This window comes from Osmerus eperlanus, chromosome 10, assembly GCF_963692335.1.
Source record: "Osmerus eperlanus chromosome 10, fOsmEpe2.1, whole genome shotgun sequence".
Classification (NCBI taxonomy): Eukaryota; Metazoa; Chordata; class Actinopteri; order Osmeriformes; family Osmeridae; genus Osmerus; species Osmerus eperlanus.
In genome coordinates, this window is record NC_085027.1 from 7232786 (window position 1) to 7256661 (window position 23876).

At 43.5% G+C, this 23876-nt stretch overlaps 1 protein-coding gene across 1 annotated transcript in view; it reads right to left on the bottom strand.

The window, feature by feature from the left end:
* ntrk3b (neurotrophic tyrosine kinase, receptor, type 3b) overlaps positions 1-23876 on the bottom strand; it is an 86201-nt gene that overhangs the window by 45059 nt on the left and 17266 nt on the right. The window contains exons 3-7 of the mRNA XM_062471874.1: positions 23723-23794; positions 7253-7321; positions 2293-2447; positions 1990-2132; positions 1509-1650 (exon numbers count right to left, since the gene is read on the bottom strand). Of these exons, the coding sequence (XP_062327858.1) occupies positions 1509-1650; positions 1990-2132; positions 2293-2447; positions 7253-7321; positions 23723-23794 (581 nt within the window). The remainder of the gene's footprint in view (positions 1-1508; positions 1651-1989; positions 2133-2292; positions 2448-7252; positions 7322-23722; positions 23795-23876) is intronic.

Genomic DNA, 23876 nt, shown 5'->3' on the forward strand with positions numbered 1-23876 from the left:
CCGGCTCCTTTCCCGCCAGCGAGGTGACGTTCCACGTCCCTAGAGCTAGCTTCTGCAGCCGAGGATCGGACCGCCAAGGCCCCCGCCTTCGGCCGCCGCCCGTCTCGCACTGCACCCGACCCCCATGACCCCTCCTGCGGATGGTGAGCCCACTGGAAGGGGGTCCCACGTTGTCTCTTCGGGCTGTGCCCGACCGGGCCCCATGGGAAAAGGCCCGGCCACCAGGCACTCGCCATCGAGCCCCACCCCCGGGCCTGGCTCCAGGGGGGGGCCCCGGTGACCCGCTTCCGGGCAGGGGCAACTGAGAACCATTGTTAGTTTTCTTCATGGTAGTTTTTTGAGCCACGCTTTGTCTGATCCTTCGCCTGGAACCTGTTTGCCTTGGGTGACCCTACCAGGGGCATAAAGCCCCCGACAACATAGCTTCCAGGATCACTAGGACACGCAAACCCCTCCACCGCGGTAAGGTGGTGACTCAGGGAGGTGTAAAATTGATAAGTTAATCTGCAGCACCAAGAAAAGAAATGAACAAAAGCCATGAAGAAGTGTGTAGCGTACACTGGTAGAGAGGTACGACTGGTGAATATCTATAAATGTTAGTGTGTGGGCTAACGTCAATCTTATGTAATGACATAACAATGAAATACTCTCTAGTAAGTCAGTATCTCAGATTATACCAGAGCTCTCCACAACAGGTTGAAGAATTGCACTCTCTCACAATATGCACCTGTTAAATAGTATAAATATTTGGTTTTGAGTCAAATACTGAAGACAAAAGCCCTCTGATCAGAGCTGGCTTTTCATAAAGGTTGACACATGAGGCTGGGAGACATGCAGTATTCATGTGAACATGTTTCTTGATGGTGATCTAATTATTCATTTCATTACAGTGATGGCTGTTTCTCTTTTTTTCCTACCTATTTCCACTTCCATATCTGCGGTGTGAGGTTTCACACAGGCTAGAGGGTGTATTCTCCCTAATTGGCGACATCAATTTCACTCCATTTAGAACCATGCAACACCTCATTGCATTCTAAATGTACCTGCAGAAATAGACGGTTTCATCTGATAATGGATGGATTTTCCCTTTATTGAGAGTGCAGGGCTGTAAATTATTCTCTGCACTTGTCAGTGACATTAATAATATATAAATATGTATTTCAAATCCTGATCATTCACTAACAAGACATCAAAACAAAGTAATACATGTATATCATTAGATGCGTCATAAAAGATGCATAAAACTTCAACAAACCTTGCACCCTACAAAACAGAGGCACACACAGCCATCCTTTGAAGTCGACAATACATCCGTTTTCCTTCTGTCTTCTTATTTGCTCATTAAATAACATCCCTGATTGGGCCTCAATCACCTGGCAGTTTAGCTCAGTTTCGAATCGGAGAGTAAGGAAGCAGGAAAGAAATCTCAGTCCCTGTATTTAAATAACCCTGTTCATTTCAAACATGCTGGATAGAACACAGATAACCTTAGACAAACCAGAACCTACACTGAACATTGAGCTGGATGGAAGAGTTGGTCATCCCCACCACATTCTCAGCGATGCATGTCAGCTGGAAGCAGTTGTCGTCACGGCTAACGTTGACCAGCGTCATGTTGATAGAGTGGATGTTGGGCCAGTACACGTTGGACTGCAGGAACAGAGCATGAGGGAGGAGAGAGAGAGAGAGAGAGAGAGAGAGAGAGAGAGAGAGAGAGAGAGAGAGAGAGAGAGAGAGAGGACAGGGGGAAAGAGGGAGGAAGAATTTGAGAGAAAGACAGAGAGAGGGAGAAAAAGAGAGAGAGTAGAGAGAGAGAGAGAGAGAGAGAGAGAGAGAGAGAGAGAGAGAGAGAGAGAGAGAGAGACAGAGAGAGAGAGAGAGAGAGAGAGAGAGAGAGAGAGAGAGAGAGAGAGAGAGAGAGAGAGTTTAAACCAGACTGTGGACAACAGAGGAAGGAGGAGGAGACGGACAATGGTTGGTCAGACTCACCAGATGTGTGTTGATGGAGTGGAGACTACCAACAGCCCAGTCCACCTCCGGGAGGGGGGCTCCTGATCCATTGCAGCTTACTGTCACGTTTTCCCCCTCCATCACTGTCAGGTTAGAGTGGCTCACACTGATCTCAGGCAGGTCTGGAGAGGAGGAACACACACACACACACAAACAGAAACACACAAATATCAAGACATAGCAGGCATCCAAGGACACGCACGGCCATGCAAACAGAAACACACAGCGAGTGACACTTGTGACCCGTCACCCCGAGAACATGGGTGAGGCATGTACACCTACCACAGTTGCCAATGTACATGTGGCGGAGCTCGATCTTGGAGGCTCCGTTCCTGCAGTACAGCTGCTGGGTGTGCAGCCCTGCCTCCCCCCTCTGCTGCCACAGCTGGATCCAGCGGATGTCACAGCCGCACTCAAACACCACGCCATCCAGCCTACTGCAGAACACCAGGACAAACAACCACAACATCAGCAACAGCTACGGCAATCAGCCCCCATGAATACCAAACAACAGAGTAGGTGGTTCAGATCAATCAGGCCGGCACAGTGCGGCCCATTTGAAGGAAGTTTTGAGCTTTGGTGTGGAAAGAGGAAGGATTACGCTTGAAACAAGGGAAGGTCACTGAGAGATATGTGATTGGGTGATCAATCCTGGGCGTGTTTCAGTGTAAGGCTTGTGTCATTCTATTTATGTACGTGTTGCTTGAGAGGATATGTTGTATAATGAAGAGACACATTATTCAACGTTCCAGGAGTCAGTGTTTTACATATGCTAATGTATATTCACCGATTGGCCAGTTTTATCAAGATGAATGACCATCCGAACGTCCTTGATAAGGGTCAACCTTACATTGCTGGTAATCATAAATTATGCATCATATCCACGGTTCTCTATAAAGTAATTTGATTGAAATATTTCACAGGTGGATCACAATTAAGCAGTCAGGCTCTTCTATCATATTCAAAACAAGCTGTGATACATTTTCATCATGCTAATGGTAAAAAAAAACTGGGTCAAAAGCAGTTCATGCCCAAACCACAACACCTTACAATAGCCAGTAACAGGTGACGCTCAACGCTTATTAAATTGCAAATAAATTAATCAGCATGGGTTGTAAACCAGTAATTATTTCCCCTCTGTTCCCCTGATACAGTGCCAGAGTGGCAGCTATGTATTCTTCCTGTATAATGAGTCTGGGCCGTGCGAACCGGGGTCCCTAAACTGGGCTGCAGGGATCTCAGGGAGAAGGTTTTCATTAAACACTCGACTAGCAACACCTCATCTGAGACTGGCTCAGCCCTCACCGGGGCCTGCATGGCCAAGCACTCCCCCCGCCCTGTAATTATCATAATTAATATAACCACTGGCTCCATACGCAAGCTTTTATTCATCTGTGAGGAGTTAACACAGACAGATATGCAGATATGCTGGGTTGGCAGGAGCACTGGTGAGACTGGACGAAAGAATCCAAGTGGAAAAAGTGAAATGTTATGTTCTCAACATACAGTTTAACATGCAATTAGATGATTAATTGCTTGTTTGGGGGAATGCGCACTGTTTCCTAATATGCCAAGAGTATCAGCAGCGCAATGGCTTAAATGTGAACCATTTGCAGGAACTGTAAACATTGTTACACGACCCACAAAACAGAGCTTGCAGCGGGATTTTAGCTTGAAGCTAACAATCGGCTACGGCATTCAAGAAGGCCTAATGATCAACAACAGATGCTGGTTGACTGAAAAATCACACACAGGTGCCTGTGCAGAACTGAACTGGCATCCGTACAACAATAGGATATAGAGTAGGTTGTTACTCATGGGCTCTGATCTCAGCTTGAATAGTCTTCAATATCCCCTTTACCATGCATAGAATTATATTAGCTTTTAAATCCTGCTCATTTCCTAAATCCCCATCACCCCCCCCACACACACACACACACTCCTATTTTACCCACATTTAACACAGGCAACATCTATTTTGTGTTTGGTATTTTGGTTTCTGATACTTGTTTTACTATTATTCTCTCTCTGTCTCTCTAGCTCTCTCTTTCTGTTTCTCTCTTTCTATTTCTCTCTCTCTTTAAATCTCTCTATTTCTAGCTGTGTCGTTACTTCTGCCTTGTTCCAGGTACTCAACTTGTCAGTTTTTCAGTGTCACTTTTATTGGGTCCAGATGCTGGGTGGTTGGTGAGTGGAGGTGGAGGCCATGCATTTAAGGTGCTAGAGAGATAATGTAGCTGTCAAGTAGGCAGCCTGCCAGCCCGTTGCCACAGATTGCCTGCAGAAAGACCCATTCAAATAGCTCTTACCAGCAAAACAGGGCTCAATGTATAGTCGTTGTAAGAGCTTTCACGAGAGCGGCGGAAATGTTTCCCAGATTCAAGATTGCCTCGTATTACTTTCCAATGATAGATAAGGCCTACCATTTCCGATGTCTCACTGTCTAATGTCTGCTCTCTGGAGAATGTTATCAGAATAATGGACAATGTTTTCAGGTTAATGTGTTCAGCAATACAAAAACAAATATTGTGTGTCGTTCAGTCAATCAGAGCTCCGGCTTCCTCTGTTATGTTTTACCTATTCAGTGTTGCAAACACCTGGGTTAGCCAGACTCCCAGGAGCTCTCAAAGTGGCTAGCTTTCTTAAATGACTATTGCATAATTTGGCTGGGGGAACCAGACCTTACTTGGCTTATCCACAACACCACCTGCACCGCAATCATTTAGACATTTAAGAAGTGGGAGCCAGGTCAGATGAGTATTTAGGAAGTAATAGTCAAACAAAGTTGCAGCTTATGAGGAACTTTTTTTCCTTCTCCAGAGTAGTTAATCTTTGGCTCTACAACCACCTTGGTGTTTTCAGATGTGTGAAGTACAATAACAAGACTCCAAGACTGCAGGTGCATATTAACAAACTTTAATTATCTCACCTCGTCTATCTCTTATTGGCTGCTCTGGTGGCCCCTGGGCTCCCTATAGAAATCCCTCTAATCCATGACAATACCCATCAAAAGCCTGGCAAGTTTTATCTTTCCATTTTAGTCAAACGGAAATCCCTTTCATGGAGAGACGCATAAATGTTTGGATTTGTAGAACCCTCTGCTTCATGGAGAGAGTAGGATTAAAGTAAAGTCAACAGAATAAAAGGATTGAGGATGCACACTGCCTCTGGCAAACGGGTTTAGTTGCAAACAGAAAAAAAAAACCTGATATATAAGTGATAGGAGGTGTGTGGTGTAGTGAATGAGCTTCCTTGACAGTGGATGTGCTACTCAGGCATCTCCAATCATCGTAGCCTTGGAGCAACAACAGCACATTTAGCATTAAGCAACCCTTCACCCTGATACGATTCACAGGCTTACGATGGGTCAGCGTATGTAGCAGGTCTGTAAACTCTCCTCATGAACCAGAGTAGGAGCTTGACTTCATCGTGGAAAACTCAAAGCCTTGTTAGGCCTCTTTCAACAGAACTACAAAGAGCCTCAGGTGACTGAGGGCATGTTATATCTGTCAGAAAAAAAAACAAAGAAATACACTCTGTCGTATTAACACTCAACTGGCTTAGACAATTAGCTCTTGATAACTAAAGTTGGATATTAGCGGTTGTAAATGAGACTAAAGTCAGGCAGATGCTTTCTTCTGAATCTCCAATGTTTCTCCTCTTTAGTTTTTCCCCAAGGTGTCTGGAACAGTATGCAGGAATAATGTAATTCACTGCAAACAGACAGCTCTCATACACTGTCAATTGATAGGCCTAAATCATGTTTTGCAAAGTACTTTAAAATCATGTTTCAAGAAAAATCTCCAACTCAAATATTTGAGACCAAAATAAAACCAAATGAGACCAAAAGGCCAAGCCTTCTCATCATGGTGTGAAACAACAATTATTTCAGATGGTTTAATGTGTCTTTCCTGATATAAAATGGATGTGGTCTGAAGATCCCTGCTGGGATGCATTATTCAAATAATTACAGACTAAACATTCACACCACCTGGTAGATGTGCTTAATGTGGAGTGATTGACTTGCAGTGTTAATACATTTATATTAGAATGATTATTGCAGTAATGTGCCAGTGTCTCCATTGGATCCAGTGATTCATTTCCTGTTAGCTCAGCTTGATTCCACATGGCTTCTTTCTTATGTAACTCAGTGCCATGCCTCTGTGATCGTGTTGACACCAAATCACGCCCCTTATACCAAAACCCAAGCCTCAATCTCCTATTCGTGTAGAATATCAGATATGAAATGTTAAATTGACCGGCAAATCCCCTGGCGTCCTTTGTCCTCCATGTGGAACGACGAAGAAAAAACTGGGAAACATCTAGAATGTAATTCATCGAGAGGGAGGCGTGGAGAGGAGAGAGGAAGGCTGGGGGAAGAGGGGGGGGGGGGGCGAGGTAGCAAAGGGCATTGTGCAATGTGCACAGGAGCAAATATTCACCTAGAAAGTCCAATAGTCTGTTGGAGACAGTGTGACATTACCGTATGACCGGGCTTTCTCTTCTCACGTCCTTATCTATACAGTAGGACTACCCCGTTAGCATTATCACACCCAGTAGCCTCCCCCCTATCCCCACTCGCCCCATCTTTCTTCTCAAAGGATCTGCCCTGCTTCTACCTCTGGAAATAGCACAATAAGGAGGGCTGCTTTAAATAGGCCTTCCCCCTACACACCCCATGTGACCACACCCTACAGCATGGTGTCATCAGGCTGGTTTAGAGTCTGCATTGGGCCGAGCAGGGAGGAGCCTGCCCCTCCACATGACAGGGCAGGTCCGCTGATGGACAGGGCTTCTATAATGATGTGCAAATTGCAACGCAGGTCTGGACTGAAATGTTCTCCTCGGTGGTGAAAGAGCAAACTCATTTTATAAACACACTGATTGCTCAAATATTCATGACAAACAAGAAAATGAGGTCAGACTCTCCCTTCTACAAAACCATTACGTTTCCTGTGCGTGTCTTAATTAAGTAGGGTGTAAATGACTTTGAAGATCACTGTGCCACGACACCGCAAGTTGAAGCTGAGTCACCCTTCCGTTTTTTTTTATCCTCCATCTCAAACAAAGGAGAGGTTTTGCACAACCCAGACATGAATTATAATAGCATTTACTAAAAGCGATTATTGTTTGGGAAGAATTGTGTGTGAGAATGATGCTGATTGCTGATGCTGATCTAATCTAAACCACAACCTTTTTTTTACCTTGGCAGGAGGCAGATTAAATAAAAGAGCAAACTTACAGCTCAGATAGTTGTAGGTTCTGAAACAGCTGCCATGACAGCGTGCTCAGGGGGTTCTTTGCCAGATTTCTGCAGAGAAAGAGAGAGAAAAAGAAAGGTAAAAAAAGAGTGAATGTTAACCACAGGCAAGTAAGGACAGACCTGGATGGAAATAGGGCAAGAAACTGCAAACGGCTATCGACAAACCAGAGGAAACAGGATCAGCTACAGGAATCGTGCGGTTCAGGCAACTCAATAAAAGAAACTTGGCCATTTTCAAGTCAACAAATTCAATTGACTTAAATAAACCCCCAGGGGAGTGTAAAAGCCACCAAATTCAATAGGAATGGTTGGAAACCTCATAAGTGATCTGACCAGAACACTTGAGGTCAGTTTTAATCTAAAACAGACTTTATTTCAGATCTTATCTGAGGTTCGATGACGATGCTATAGATACTGATGTGGCGGCCCACTATAAGACGGCCTTTTCAAACTCTCCTATCATACAGTTAGTATGAGCACTGACATAGATGAATAAAATTAGGGCAGAAGCAGAGAACAAATTGTATTACGTCATGAATATTTCATTTGGGTTCACTCTGCCAAAGCACAGCTTTTACAGTCTGCTTCAGTGCAGTCTACATGGGCTGTTACGCATGATGCGCATGTTACATTTGATTTGACACATATGCATAGCAAAATTCATAATATGAACCCACTATGCAATGTTTCAGAAACAAGCAACGGTATCTTTTCACACCAGATAGTTGGTAGTAGCTCAAAGCATTGCATTGAATTTCAAAACAATGAAAGGACTATGCAGGCCTTAAATGATGTTCATTAACATATATAAAGTGTATATATATATCCTTCTATACTGGTATATTGGTACATATTTCTCAACTCTCTAATTTACATACCTTTCAAAAAATACAAATATGCCTATCTTCCTCCACACTTTCAGTTACGAAGGACACACACACATTTTATCAGTAACTTATGCAAACAGGCATCTGTGCCGTGGTTGCAGATGTTGCTCCACTGTTTGGCCTGCCTTTCCTCCCAGGCTTCTTTAGAAAGTCGTCTAACAAGCAGCGCTCAGTGATAAGGCCTATTTCCATGGCAACAGGGAGCTAAGGATCCTGCAACCTTTCTCATTTCCTGTGATACTCGGGGAGGAGTTGTTGGTTCTGTGGGTTATCCGCTGTCAACGCATGAAGAGACCTGTGGGAAGTCTTAACACACACCCCCGGGTTCACACACACACCCACACACACCCGCACACACTCACCTGGAGACACAACAACACACCCATACTGACACAACACACACACACATCCAGTTTAAACAGAAGAAACACACAGACTGGCACATGCAACAACACACATATCTGAGTCATCCTTCTTACTGTCTCAATGGAAGGCAGCCTCGAACAGTTTGGAAGAAGGTTTCAATACAGAAAACGGCTAAATGCTTAACAATAACGTCTGCATTAATTCAAAAAAGTACAAATCCACTGCTCCCCCTGGTACATACACCCAGACTCAACAGAGAGAAACAGAAATGTGTGAATACAGTATATAATGAAACAGAATATTCACTGACATTCCCCATGAAAAAAGTACTCCCAACGGGTACAGACTCTGTGCCACAGACTGAATAAATTAGGGAAATGTTACAGATTGAAAAGAAGCCCTTGCAGGTCCTCATTAAGCAGGGTGCAGCACATTGCTACGGGGCAACACTATACGCTTGCACACACTTGTTCCATTTAATAGACGTGTGTTTTGTAGAGCTTTGGAAGCACCAGCACGTGTCCCTAAAGTGCTTGTATGTGTTTTAACGGACATGTTAAAAAGTTGTGTTTGTCACTGAGAGAGGGGGTGAGAATGAGAAAGAGATAGAGGGGAGAGAGATACAAAGAAATGAAGCGCCTATGTTGATTTCTAACCAGCAGACGTTAGTGTCAGTGTTAACCTTGAGCGGCACTGCAGTCAAAAGGCATACGGATGAACATCTGCACCTGAGACTGAGCTAGGACTGGTCTCTGGTCTGCTAGCTAGAGGCTAAAACAAATGCATCAGTGATAGAGCATGAGCAGGGGAGAGAATCAGCTCCCTCTAAATGGAACAAGGAGTCTACCCTTAAGTCTCAAGATAGCAGTTACACAAGGGCCAGCCTGAGCTATTTCCCTCTCTCTCTCTCTCTCTCTCTCTCTCTCTCTCTCTCTCTCTCTCTCTCTCTCTCTCTCTCTCTCTCTCTCTCTCTCTCTCTCTCTCTCTCTCTCTCTCTCTCTCTCTCTCTTTCTCTCTCTCTTTCTCTTTCTCTCATGGATGCTAGGTGGGCAGTGCTGCATGTATGTACTCAAACAAGAGGGGGAGGGTGTGAGCATATTCTGAGACCTCTCGCCCAAAGCTGGCAGGAAGTGTTCTTTTCTCAAAGGTCATCCTTCGCCACTGCAAGGAGAAATGTCAGCTAAAATTGGATTCGGGGGGGGTGGGAGGGGGCCAAGGTAAGTAAATGAATAAGTAAATAAATAAACAAAGAAGCCAATAAGCCATCACAGCTAATGCAAGGCCAACAAGACTAAAAGTGGGTGGAGAGGTGTTGATTATTAAACTGAAAAATTTGTAGTGTAGAAAATTAATGTGTTTACTTTATAGAGAGGTTGAACCCGTTTTTACATGTTTTGAAAGGACAACAACCCAGTAATCACCTCAGACAGTTTCCTATTACAGTAAGACAAAAACACTCAGGCGGAACTAAATCACTGGTTCCGGTTCATAAAACCATGCGTTCCACACGCTAGAAGCTAACTTCTTGCATAGACCTTTTTCCACATACAAGTTTCATAAAGTTGGAAAAGTGACATGCAGTGCAGTTGGATCTACCTAGGAGGTTAATATTGATGGAAACAAGTCCCTGCATGGAGTGTGGGGGTGAATATCAAGCAGCAGCATCCTGTGTGTTAGCTCTCTTCCAGATGAAGACAGAGGCTCTGGGGGCTCTGGGGTCATGAGGGGCCTGGGCTTCTTCAATAATGCTCTTTAATCACATATGTCAATGGGAAACTGTGGCCACGTTCTGGAAGCAACGCTAATTAGAGCTGAAGCCCTGTAGTTATCCATTCTGTTGAGTGAACAGCACCAGAACATAACTTTACAGTGGATATCTGCTGAAGATGAACTGTTTTGGAATTGTGAGCATGGTTCGATTTCTCTAGCAACTTGCAGGTACAGTACCAGACCACAATAATCTAACTGGATCTGTATCCATGGTTGTGTTGATCAGTGTGTTTGTATATTTTACAGTGAAGTGTCATGCCGTTGACAATCTTAATTCTCAAAACACAAAGACTCTGTGCCCGATTTTTTCCTGACACCAGAGTTAGAAGCTTTTTTTACTTACAATATCTCTCAATGTGACTGAAAGGTGAAAAAGTCCTGTCGTTTATTATCCAACAGGGATCAATGATAGCCATCGTAGCTATAGCAGCAGTACATGTTCAAGTTAGAAGGTGGCCATTTTAATTGTCTTTCACACCCGTTCTACAAGGTTGGAACAGGAATATCCCTGCAATCCTCACTGCATGGAAATGAAATGGATTGAAATGAAAAAAGGAATCGATTATTTTTTTCCTCAATGAATTTCATATTCTTGAAACGATTCTCATTTCCTGAGGTGAGCCAGCCAATATCCCTTTGTTTAAAAGAATCACTGTAACTAATGGCCTCCCTGTCTGAGGTCTGGATTGAATACAACGCAACGTTTTTCAGTAATAGACTCTCCTGGGGTTGAATCCTCTCTGTTCATATTCAATAGTATCTTATAAAATGACAGTCTTCAGTACAAAGTCTCCCACAACCTTTTCTGAAAACCCTGGAAATATCCCCTTGTTACTGGGTAAGAACAATTCCCTCTACCTCTGACCTTACCACTACAAGCTATGGATCAAGTATAAAGGTCATAGGTGGATCTCTCTACCAATCAAAACTGCCATAGCATGCAGGACAAGGATTGCATTCTATAGCTTCTCGTTGATGCTAACCTTCTTTTTTGTTTTCACTCAGCTCAGTGCTTCAGTCTGACTCACTCAGTCCATTATTCATGAATCCACCAGTTATACCGCATATTTCTCGACACTGTCCCCAAGGTTTTCAAAGCGCTTGTGTGTGTGAGGTGAGGGGTATGTAAACTCTATAAAACTCCATCCATCCCAACTATAGTGACATAAACCCCTCTATGAGCTCCGGGATCTTTGCATGCCCAGGAATTCTTTCTGAAGACATCTCAGAACTTCAGATTATCGTCTCATACAGCTGTTGAACATTTGACTTTTCAAAGGACAGCAGAGCCCTCGTAACGTCTGACACATCTATCATTCAAAGACAGGCTGGGTCTAAAGACGCATTGTGAATAATTCACTAATGTCTGATGGAGAGAAGAGCTGTGCTAAGTTGCATGGGAGTTTTTGAGAACCAAACAGAAGTCATGGTGTGTTGGATTGTGTTCACACTAAGATCTCTCTTTATTTATTGATAAAGGATCAAAACTAATCTAGTTCTATTACCTCTCGGGAAGAATCTATCACGATAAAAAGCAGGAAGTGCCGTAATATTAATTAATCACTGCATACAATTCAATTAGTGAAAACAGTGGAGGAAAAAACTTCAAACAGGCTTCACTTCATTACAATAGAAGATATTGTTCACTATAAATCTGCACCAGTCCTAGGTATGGTGGGCTCTAGGGAGCAAGGCTAAAAATAAGGGATTCTTTTATCTCAACAAAGATTCTCTCAATGCCATATCTGTTCTTGTGTATCTCTGATCTTAAACTGGCGATTTCAAGAGCCATTAACCTCTTTGAGTTCCTCATTCCTCTGTGAGCAGTTAAACCAACGGAACGTCAATCACTCATACTCTTATAAAATAAATTGCTTTGTGGCCATGACAGATACAGTTTGTCAGTGAACAGTTCTAATAATTTAAAAAGCTACATTTCTAGTTACACGCAACTACAAAGGAATAACTTAATAATGATGTGACGCAATACATGCAACTATACTCACAGCGAATCAGAGTGGTCTACAGTTCACGTGTTGCCAGTGTTTTCTATATCTACTGTAGTTACAGTACCACCATGAAATACACCTAAATGACTGTAACAAGACCTTAAGGCTTTGAAGTGCAAGGAGCTGAAGTCCCTGACCAGCTATACCAAGTCAACCTTCTCTGGGTTCCAGTTTTATGAAATGCTTTTTTTCCCAAGAAATCAATAAAGAGGTAGGAGTAGATTAAAGCAGCTATAAAGACACTGAGGCGTGCAGTATTGTACACCCACCCCCACTCCCTGACTCTCAACACCTCGTTACATAGCTTCTAGATTCCCATCACTAGCCTTGGATCTATCAGCACAGTTCTGGGATAAACTGTCTATAGAAGGTTGGTGAACTGATCTAACGCACAGAAAATTGTGCTTTTAAGTATTCTTTGGTCAGATGGTAAGAAAACACTTTACATTTAGTCATTTAGTCACTTTATCATATGATAGAGAATCTTAGATCCACTATGTTAGCCTACAAACAGCACAAAGTCTGTGAACGACAGCCAATCAGAGTGTGAACTAGCAGACATCAATCTGAAAATGAGTCGTAGTGATGGCGTAGTGGAAATGTACTGGCTTGAGGTTGATGAAATTGGTAGCATGCGTTTCACACCTCGTCTAACATCAGCTCTCGGTAAATCCTTTGGTGTAAGCAGAACCAGGGGTTCCACAGTCAACATGCTAACCCCAGGCTTGGTCTGCAGGTCTGGAGCACGGAGACTATACATGTGGCTCAACTTAAATCGAGCCAGGCGACTTCCAGCATACCTGCAGGGCTGGGAGCCAGTAGTGAACACAGACCAAAAACAACCCAGAATTCTTTGTTTGTTTTTGTCCTCAGCTCCGCATCACACAGACTGGATTGAACATTGTTTGAGTAATTAAAAAATGTCCACGGAGCCATCAGCTGGTGTTAGGTTTTTGTCTTTGCACAATGAGTTTTTTCTCACAGCCAAATATTCTGACAAAAACTTGGGACTGCAGCTGTCCCAAAGAATGGACACAACTCTTTTCATCAAAAGAGCTGCATGGAAATGAAATGGATTGAAATGAAAAAAGGAATCGATTATTTTTTTCCTCAATGACATGTGCCAAGTCCACAATTTACTAAACTCTATGTGGAGAGGCGGAATAATTTGCAGAGGTCAACGCCTGTAACATCCCACGTTCAATATAATGTCACAAAACATTACAGTAAGGGCAACATGAGGAAAATGACAACAGTTGACTGTTTGCAATCAAGGAGAAAACATCTGTATTGCCAGTAGTGTGTGTGTGTGTGTGTGTGTGTGTGTGTGTGTGTGTGTGTGTGTGTGTGTGTGTGTGTGTGTGTGTGTGTGTGTGTGTGTGTGTGTGTGTGCGTGCATGTATGTGTTTGTGGTCTTCAGTATCCTTCTGCATTACATTTCTGTCTCCATGGAAACAGCCAGAGCGATACAACTGCGGCAAGCGGGGAAATACATCTAATTGTACATTAATCAAGTTATTGAAGAGGCTAGGTAATTTATACATAAGAGGAAAACGCTCACATGCATCCATTGTCATCAGATCCAGTTCCCTGTTCTGGAGGCGGGGGTTATGTGGCTGTCTTCAGCTCATGCCTTTCACAAGTCGCCATTCAGATGCAAAGCAAAGGTCATCAGCGGTCATCATCATCCAAATACTGTTGTTCAATGTCTTTTAACTGTTATACGGCCACAGGAAACATGTTATAAAGCCATGTTGACATCTTCTGTTCAGCACCTCTGCTAACACATTCGTTGTTTACAGCTGTTAGTATACTGTCACATGTAGCATGTGCATTCATACCCATCCAAGTTTGTAGAAAAGTTCAAACATTACTTTAACACTGCCTGACAGATGTTGAGTTTTCAAGACCTGTAGTAGGTAGTGTAACTGATGCTGTTTATTTACATTCAGCTGGGTGCCGTACAGAGTAATGTTATCTAAAAATCTGTGGTTTTCTCCTTGACGGCGCAGTAACAATGGTTCAAGGACACTCGACTGACTCCAGAACAACACAGGCTGGCGCAACGATGATGCAAATGTATGGAAATTTGGAACGAGGTGTTGGCGTGAGGAAGATTTACTGTCTAAGCATCTTCAGAGAATATGTTATTGAAAAAAAAGATTGGCCTGAAACCACACCTTGATAGATGCTGCATGCGCAGAGCACACTTGGCGTGAGACACAGGAAGTCAGCCATGTATGGCCGATGCCTTGGGCAGGCCTGCCAGCCCTCACCAGTGTAGCGTGAGACTACCGCTGTGTGTCTCTGCATGCACTGAGATGGAGATGTTCTTGGTCAGTAACAGTATTGTATATTAGCACATGTTGGAGCACAAGTGTGCATGTCAAGATGAAATCCCACGCCGGTCGGCTGGTCAAAGTCAGCAACTATGGTCTGTGTTCGTGTTGACTCTTACAAGGTCAGAGGATATGCACATTCTGCTGAACTGAACCCGTTGACAGACATCTTGAGAAGTCATGGCCCTGAAAAAACATGGCAGTGTCTGTATTTGTTTGCCATCGAAATAGAAACTCAAACTTGACTATAGAGCTACCATAAAGTTGTCTGACACACAATCCAAGTCGTGTGCTTCATACTTCCTGAAATACAACTCTTGCATTACCTAAAAATACACATCATTATTTCAAGCATGCACAGTGCACAGTTGGAATTTGATTTGAAATGTGCAATAATATTAATCAAACGAGGGGCGTTTTTTTAAACGCAACAGGGTTCTGACTCAAACCGTATTATATATTCTAGAGCCAGTCGATTGGAAGTAATTACTTAAACAACTCACACCATAATGTCGACAATTGCCCATAAAAGCACAATAGTAGCACTTTAACTTGGTGTGTTCGCTACTTCTGTATTCCTCTCACTCTATCAACCCAATATATCAAAAGTGAGTAGGTCTCAGAAGCATTTGAATGTATCACATTAGGGTAGGCATAGAGACCAAGTGAGTCCCCCCAGTTTCGCTGGTCTCCCAGTGTTGACAGGAGCTCATCTCTAATGTCCACCACTGATTGCCTTGTCTTTGATTCATCCTCATTGTGAGTTGAACGACCATAATGAATTCAGGGGGCCAGACCTCATGCCTCATACCCATAATCCTGGAAGGTGACAGCCGACTCATTCTCCCTCTATGCTAGGAGAAATGAGGAGGACCACATTCCAAACATGAAAACGCCGCCACCCCCGGCCAGCCCGAATCAAACAGCGCTCGCTCTAGTGCTTTTACAGCTGACACCACTCAGTAAGACTGTTTTCTGTGCTGCCTTCCTTCTCGGTCTCCCCTTATTAGACTAGAAGATCCATTTATCCTTTCATCACGTAGCACTCCTGCACCAATAACACAATCATTGTCTGTGCATCATGTGTCTGCTCTGTTTTGGAGAGGTGATGCTCTTCTGGTCCCCCGGTAATCGCTTTGCCCCTTTAAAGGGAGGAGGCTGGCGGGATGGGGGTGCAGGGCCGTTAATCACACCAGCGTACAGCAGGCACTTGGTGGCTTGATGGCCTTTCCTGGTCGAAGTGAGGTGTGAGCGGGTGCTGATGTCGGAAGCGGTGGGAGAGGGAAAAGAGAGAGTTGGGTTGGGGATAGAGCGACTGGTGGGCTGGCGGTGGGTTATTAGCTTCAGCCCGGGCCCCGGCTGGCTGATAGCCACCTCTGCATCGTATCTCCCAGCAACCCCCTCTGCTACGGCTGTCATGCACTGCCACCTGGGGCGGCCATCTTGACTTGTTCAGACGGGCACTGCCAGGACTGAGCCGCCGGAGAAAAGAGGGGGGCAGCAGCAGATGGTCCTGTAAAACTGGCAGGGGTGACACGGTTGGCAAAGAGCCAGGCACCCCTGTGAATCTCAAAGCAGCAGGATCCTACCTTGACCCAATGGGTACTGCCAGTTCCTAATTCCCCTCTCCCCTTTACAGACCAAAGACCAAGCCGTTGAGACAAAGGGGCAGGATTGAAGGTGGCCAGAAAGGCCTGTCTCCCAATAACCCGCTGGTTGTTGCAGCACACTCAGCCAACTGCCCCATTAGAAATATTTTTATACATCTTGGCTCTGCTTGCCAACGGTGGCAGCAACAGCAGTAACCTCGTGGCTAACCTTACAAATGTGCACATGAATGAGAGCAGACAGCACAGGGAGATGGTCAAAGACCGTGCCAGCAAAATGACAAACAAAAATCTCACAAATGGTGCTTAGTATCCCTCCGGTGACTAGGCATAAGTATGCCTACTTGTCAAAAATTGACTTCAAAGGACATTAGCTTTAAAAGTCACATTTTACAACTAGAGAATGCATATTTTTCACAGATGTGTATAACATCCATCCACATTTGACCCTCTACATCTAAAATACACTTTGTGTATTTTAATCTTTCTGACTTTTTGTTTTCTATCATGACATCTATTGGCTGATGGAACAAGCCATGGTTCCACTGTCCTGTGACCTGTGGTTTTCTGTGGTAAATACAACAAGGAAACTGGATGAAGTTCCAGTTCGACTATTGGGAAAGCATGCATCACATCTAGAAACAGCAGAGAAGGGACTTGTATTCTTCCAGTGGCCATGAGCTGACCTGCAGTATTCCATTTACAGTTTCCGCTCCTTCACATCCTCAGAGGTTTGTGAAAGAAAGTCTTCCCAGACTTTTTGTCTTCCACACACACAGACACACAATAAAAGAGGATTAAAGTGTTCAGCATCTATAGGATTAGGGAAGGAGCATGGATGAAAGTGGGTGCAAGCTGTGGTAGAAAAAAACAGAGACATGTTCTTGTAATCAGGCGGGGCACTGTTCAAAACCAAGGCTGTGTAAGCTGCATTGTCGATATGCTCCAAGCTAATGTGCAACACAAAGGCAATCCTGTGAGTTAGCCAGTTAGCCAGTTAGAAGAGCCAAAAAATGCTATGTCAATGTTTTAGTGTCCTCTGACATCACTTAATGAAAGTGCCATAGCCTTTCTTTAACTTCCTCTGTTTTAATTAGATCATTAGCTGAACAGATTTAATTACAGCTCAGAGCAGAATGGTTTGTATTAAAATTGCACCTGGCAATCTTGGTCACCAAAAACCCCCACAAAAAGCAAAACAAGAGAGGGACCTGTTTTTCAAGGACAGGCCAGTCAGTTCTGCCTTGACTGTCCAGACTTATTGCTGCAAACATATACATCCCTGAGGACTATCCCCTCTGTCAAACATGGACACTTTTCGAAGAGCATTCCTCTGATTACTCATGAGCAGACATTTGTGGTGCAAAAAAAACTAAAAACATTCTATCAATTCAAAAATTTGCCTTGAGGATTTGAGTGCTGGAGACACTTGGGAACAAAATGTCATTGCTGCTAGAATATGAGTGTTGAAATATTATTTTAATATATCTTCATGACTGTTTTCAAAGACCTATGACTCCAACTGTAAACACAGCTTGTTTCCAGAGGATGCTTCCACACTTGATTGGCAGTGGACATGAGACGAAGTAATAAGGAATGGAGTATTCAACACAAAAAAAGTATTTATTTTAGACCGAAAGCCTCCACAGTAGGATTTCTGTGCATAAACTTGCCACGGGGCAGCTTGACAATGTGACAGTAGCTAACTGAGGCATCCCACTGCCAAAGAGAGACATCTCATTGGCACCCGCCTCCACAAAAACCGTAACCCCCTCCCCCCTTCCTGTACCTCACCCCCACACTACCCTCATCCCCCATCTTGCACCACAGGTAAAAAAACAACAACATTGAGCCTCTTTCTGTCTCTGTCACAGTCGAATCAGCCAGCTGACAGCATTGCTGGGTGCCACCGGCAGAGCAGGGTGGGCCGCCCCTACAGTGGATACCACCGGGGCGAGGTGTGAAGAGAATATCTCCATCCAATCCCAGAGCGGCACGGTAAATAGCAATCTGTGAAGGCAGAGCAATCCCCATCCTCTTGTCCAAACAGATCTGGGTGGTTTCTCACTACCCAAACCTTGATTGACAAGCCCGGCCGTTGCTAGCACCCTGGCTGTGTACACAGTGTGTCAGGCCTCCGCCAGACTGCTGTCTGTCAACGGACAGGTTTTGGCATCGGGATGGAGGTATAGGGGGATGAAGGGAGGAGGGCAGAACAGGAGGCCGGTGGGGGCTGATGTTCCATGGAGATGAAAGAGCTTTATCTGACCAGCAGCAACTCCTGAGCTGGCGTTTCCTCGATTTGTTTTGGTAAAATATTAGGCACAATTCACTCATGTCAGGATTGTACTCGCATTGCTGCCTCCCACTAATCACTATGTTGCTGGGCAGTACCCTTATACTGCATTTGGCAGACCATACACACAAATGCCCCACTTAAATAAAAGCATTGCTTCTGCTGGATAAACAACAGTTATTTTAGTTGTGCCGGCAGTTTTATGACAAAAAAAACAAAAACATCATCTGGGAAAAAATGCTACACGAAAAGAAGAGAACGCGTCTGTATCTGAGCCCTTTAGAATTGCGTGGAGGTAATGCGAACAGACGGGGTCACGCTTGAGTCATGAAGTATTAGGATCAGTTAGAGTGCGATGATTATGGATCTAAAGATGGGCCTGGTCTGGCCTTGCCAGGCCTGCATGCCAGTGTGGGGCTGTGTCTTTGTCAGTCTGTCTTTCACAGTCTCTGTCTTTCTCTCTCTCTCCCTCCTCTGTTTCTCAAGCAATCTTTGTGTTTTTATGTTTTCACAAAAGTTATGCATACACATAACACACATTCTTCCGCAAACACACACTCGGAGAGTTATACCCCAAAGGTATATGGAAAAAGAATGATTCCTAATGATTCATGCAAAATGTTCATGTGAGATATGTTAAAGAACTCCTCCCACCATGCATCACACACTCATTGTTCACATTAACATGTACTGTGTGGAAATAACTGTAATTAAGATGGCCTTAAGTGACAGTTTCCACACCCACACAGTCGACTTCATTTAACATAATTCAGTTGTCAGGAAATATACTCAGAGAATATCACGCTGAATTTCATGTCCTAGCAATTAACTCATCTGTAATGATGATCCTGTTTCCATTGCAGTTCTTCCAACACAACTCAGGGTAACTGTTTCTATGTTGACCTACATACGTATTTGCTGTATATATATATAAAATATATTTTATTGCTCACATAAACTCATCAAGGTTTTCATTGAATGTTTTTAATCTAAACAATTCCCCATTTTACTCTTTCAATTTCTCAACAACTATCTGCTATGCACCAAACTGTTTGTTAGAAATGCCCTTTTGGAAGGACCTTTCCTTGCTAATATCTTGTAGTCTCTACAAAATATCATCTTTAGTGGGTTCAACCCCTGTATTTCATATTCACTCAAACAGCCTCACATTTACTGTATGTCCAGATTTAGATTCACTACAATATTACAGGCTCTGCCTGGAGATAAGCTCCGCATACTCTACAGGGCAGTGACATCTCCATTCAAAACCACTGGTGTCTACTCAGACTGTGGGCAACGGACCCTAAAACCTGCCAGCTTGTCTGGCAGATATCATGCTTCGTAGCCCAAGTATCTGGTCCAAGCCGGCCATGTTTACGATGAGATTAGCCCAGAGCAGCCAAACATGCTGGAGAGGGATGGAAAGTAAATAGAAACTCAGTATGATTTTCATGAACGTGTTTATTCAATTTGGGCATCCTGTTTGTTCTTCCAAACTTTCATGCACTGCAGTTGAATAGCCTCCAACTGTGCCCACTTATGTCTGTTTCTAATTTTGTATCTGTTACGGGCAGCTTATCAACATATCTTTAATAGTGACAATGAAAAAGGGGAATAGATTTGGCTTGAGACTCAATCTATTTGAGGTTACAAGCGTGTCTAAAGGATGTCTATGTAACACAGAAAAGAGATAAGAAAGCACACTGCCAAGACAGAAGAGATTGTTTACCATTTCCAAAGCTAAAAAGTGACTGGTGTGATGCATTGTGGGTGGGAAAGGTTTTCAAATAGCGGGGGCGGAGTGGTCTACCATCAGAGGAGAATCCTAAAGTACCCTTCAACCCCCAATCATCCTCCACATCCACACAGGGCTCTGGCTAAACCCTGGAGCGGATCAAGCTAACTGTTGCAGAAACAGCCTGGTCTGTGGGAGTACATTAGTAGATTGCCAACGGGACCACACAACCTTTATCCACAGAATAACGCCAACTTTCAATTTGACAGACTCTGAATCACCACAGCACCCACACAGAACGGGAACTAGTGTGAGCGTGAGGTGAATAACTGTTGAATCATTAGTTGAAAATGAGTGTGTGTGTGCGGAAACATGAACATTTACTCACACACTTACTGACCAAATCGAATTAAAATCACACAAATAAACACACACAAACTGAGATGACTCAGGTGAGAAAGAGCTGTCTAAATCATATCCTCATAACCATATCGCCACAGATGTCAGGAGTAAAATCAATGGTATGCATGCCGTTACATAGAGTATGGCACAAGCACATCTAAATCTATAGTTTTGACATTCATCCATGCTCTATGTGTAAAGCAGCATCCCTAAGGCGGTTTACACAGCATGACAGACTGCTGCAGTGCAACAAGATACAACAGAGCAGACTAGATGAGCAGTGTATTCACAACCAAGGACATTTGTTCGGTGGAAGGCACAGTCTTATTGCAATCCCAACATGTAGGCGGATCATGTCGTTCTGGAAGCAATAGCATTCTTTGTGCAAACGGAGCATTCTGTGTCTACCACATACTCTTCAATTTCAACAAGGTGAGTCCTGTACAAGGTACAGGACTCACTTGCACCTTCAGATTCACTCATCTATTTGTGCTTTACTGTAAAAGCATCCAGCAAAAAAAAAACACCACATCAAAATTCCTTGCTAAACCAAACAAACACCATCACAGCCTCTATATTAACTCATTCCCCCAAGATCTCAATAACTGACGTGGGTCCCCACACGAATTTCAGGAGCCTCACGTCAGACGAATTCCTCCGAAATTAGGGTTTTTACATCCAGACTGCACAAACATAGAATAATCAGGTCTTAATTGAAGACGGGCTCATTCCGGAAGACAGCCGGTGTTAAAGTGACATTTCCATCTAGAACGTGAAAGAGACGGAGATTTAATGAGAGACACTTCCTACTTCGTTCCTTCCCTGGACCAGCTGACCTTTACTACTGCCCTTGTGACAACAGCCCCTCCAGATTTATTGGGTCTCTCCGTCATATGTGGAATAGAGTGGTGTGTTGTCTGGCCATCCAGACAGACAGTAACCTTTAATTTGCCGCACACACACCCACACGTACGCACACACACACTCTCACTCAAACGGGGACACACAGGACGCACATTAAAGCCGGTGCCAGACCTCCGGCATTAAAAGAACCGGGTCGGGGGGAGCAAACAAGTTGAAAGCCAGAGACCTTGTTTTGGATCTCTTTGTTGTTTAAACCAATTTCCATAGGTGCTTTGACCAAGCGATGGGTGAAGGAGTGAGAGCTGAATGGCTTGGGAGGATGATAGACCCTTGGTTGTTTGTAGTCCCAGACAAAGGAGGGATCAGAGAGAGAAAAGAGACAGACTCAGTGTAGTATGTTATTTCATAACCAGGGGGATTGTTTACCGGAATTATGACTATGGATTTTTAGTAGGCTAATTGTGGATTGATCCTGGTCTGCAGCATGGTCTTGCAAGTCACACAAATTGATGCTATGCCGGTGAAAGAAGGTTCTAGGTTGATTGTTTGTCCCCTGAGCATTCAGCCTCTCGGTGGAGTAGATCTCCAGACAGAATGGCTTCAAAAACTAAACAGAATGGATGGAATGATGGAATCAGATGTCTCTTGAGGTCTCTAAGCTTGTACACTTTTAACAAGTAAGGGAATTGGCCACGTACTTCAAACATTATCATCCATCATTAGAGAAGCAAAACATGTACAGAAACCATTCTGAAAGCCTAAGAAAAGACTGCACTGAAGAAACAAACTCATAAATAACTGATTGAGTTCTTCAGACTCCATGCAAACCGTGATGACAGCCTTTCCTCCCCAAGTAGGCTGTCAGCTCCCGAATAGAATCTTTACCAGAGCTTCGTCTTCCCTCTTAGAGGATCTGCTTCCAGCCCTCAGCACAGGAGTCTCCTCCCATTTCAAACCCACAGTCCCAAGGAAGACATAAACCATCATCGTCTTTGTCACAGAACACCCATTCCCATTTTTAATGAGTCCACAATTAGCATGTCCATCTGCTCCATTTGTGACTCAAGTGAAGGCAGCCTTTTAATGACTTTTATCCCATTCATTAAATGTTGATGAGCTACTTCGGCTGAGCCAGTCGACTCGCTAGGCAGAGCGAGTGGTTCCACCCGCTCCTTGTGGAAAAGCGCACACATGCATATAGAGTACCTTTTCAAACACAAGAGGGCCGAATGTCCTAGTCAAATAAATAACCCTTTACAGAAATACCTTAAGTACACCAACAACATTTGGGGTGCTTGAACTAAAAAGATTACACCCTTATGCACACACACATATATCTACTATATTTACACTGTAAATGTAAGTCTGTGAATTTGGCTCTGGCAGATAGTTGATATAGTAACTGTGGTCTGTTCAGGTAGCAGGCTGAGATTCACTTTCTCTTCATGTTTACTCCCACAAAAGTTAAGAAAACATAAAGTCATACATTTTTGATTCATTTTTGATGTGTTACTTTCTGCACAAAAAAACTGAGCAAATAGGATCTCAATTATCTGTGTCATAAAATGGTGCTGTAATTTACTATGTGACATGGTGAAAATTGAGAAATAACAATGACAATGTTGCACAGCCTAATATCAGTACCATCAAGTCTCCTATGACTACAATTCAACAGGCAACTTGTACCGGTAATCACCTTGCCAGCAAGTTCAGAGGAGTTGTTTTCAACATAGCAGATAGTCAAAAACAAGGTTAGAGTCAAAAAACAAGTTCCAAGTTACTTGTTACTTGGATAACTGAGTCTATGCTGTGTTACAGCATTCTTCCACTTCACAATATATTGTGGTCTAACATACAACGCAGAGCTGATTCAATTACTATTTGCAAATAATTAGATTTCTTCGTAATCCAATACCTGGTTAAGGATAGCTTGTTTGCCACTGCAAACAAAAAACTATGGTCTGAACATTTTTAACTGTGAAACAAATCAAGCGTATCTCAATTAATTTCTAAGAGTGTCATTGATGTCTGAAATTGGCCCAGGTACAATATAGACCAATAAGAAAGCAACTGCTCAAATGTGTAATCTCCCAGAAACAGATCATTTTGAGGCTGGGCGGTGACACTTTTAAACCAAGGAAGGGCAGTGATCACAGTTCAAAGTATGTACTTACATGTAGCGTAGATGAGGGTTCTGAGCGAACGCCCTTGGCTGAATCACCCGCAGATTACAGTTCATTATCGTTCTGAAAGAGACATATACACACTCAGTTTAAGGTTTCAGCATTAGTTATTATCTTAATTTTACTTTTAAAATATTCAGTATTC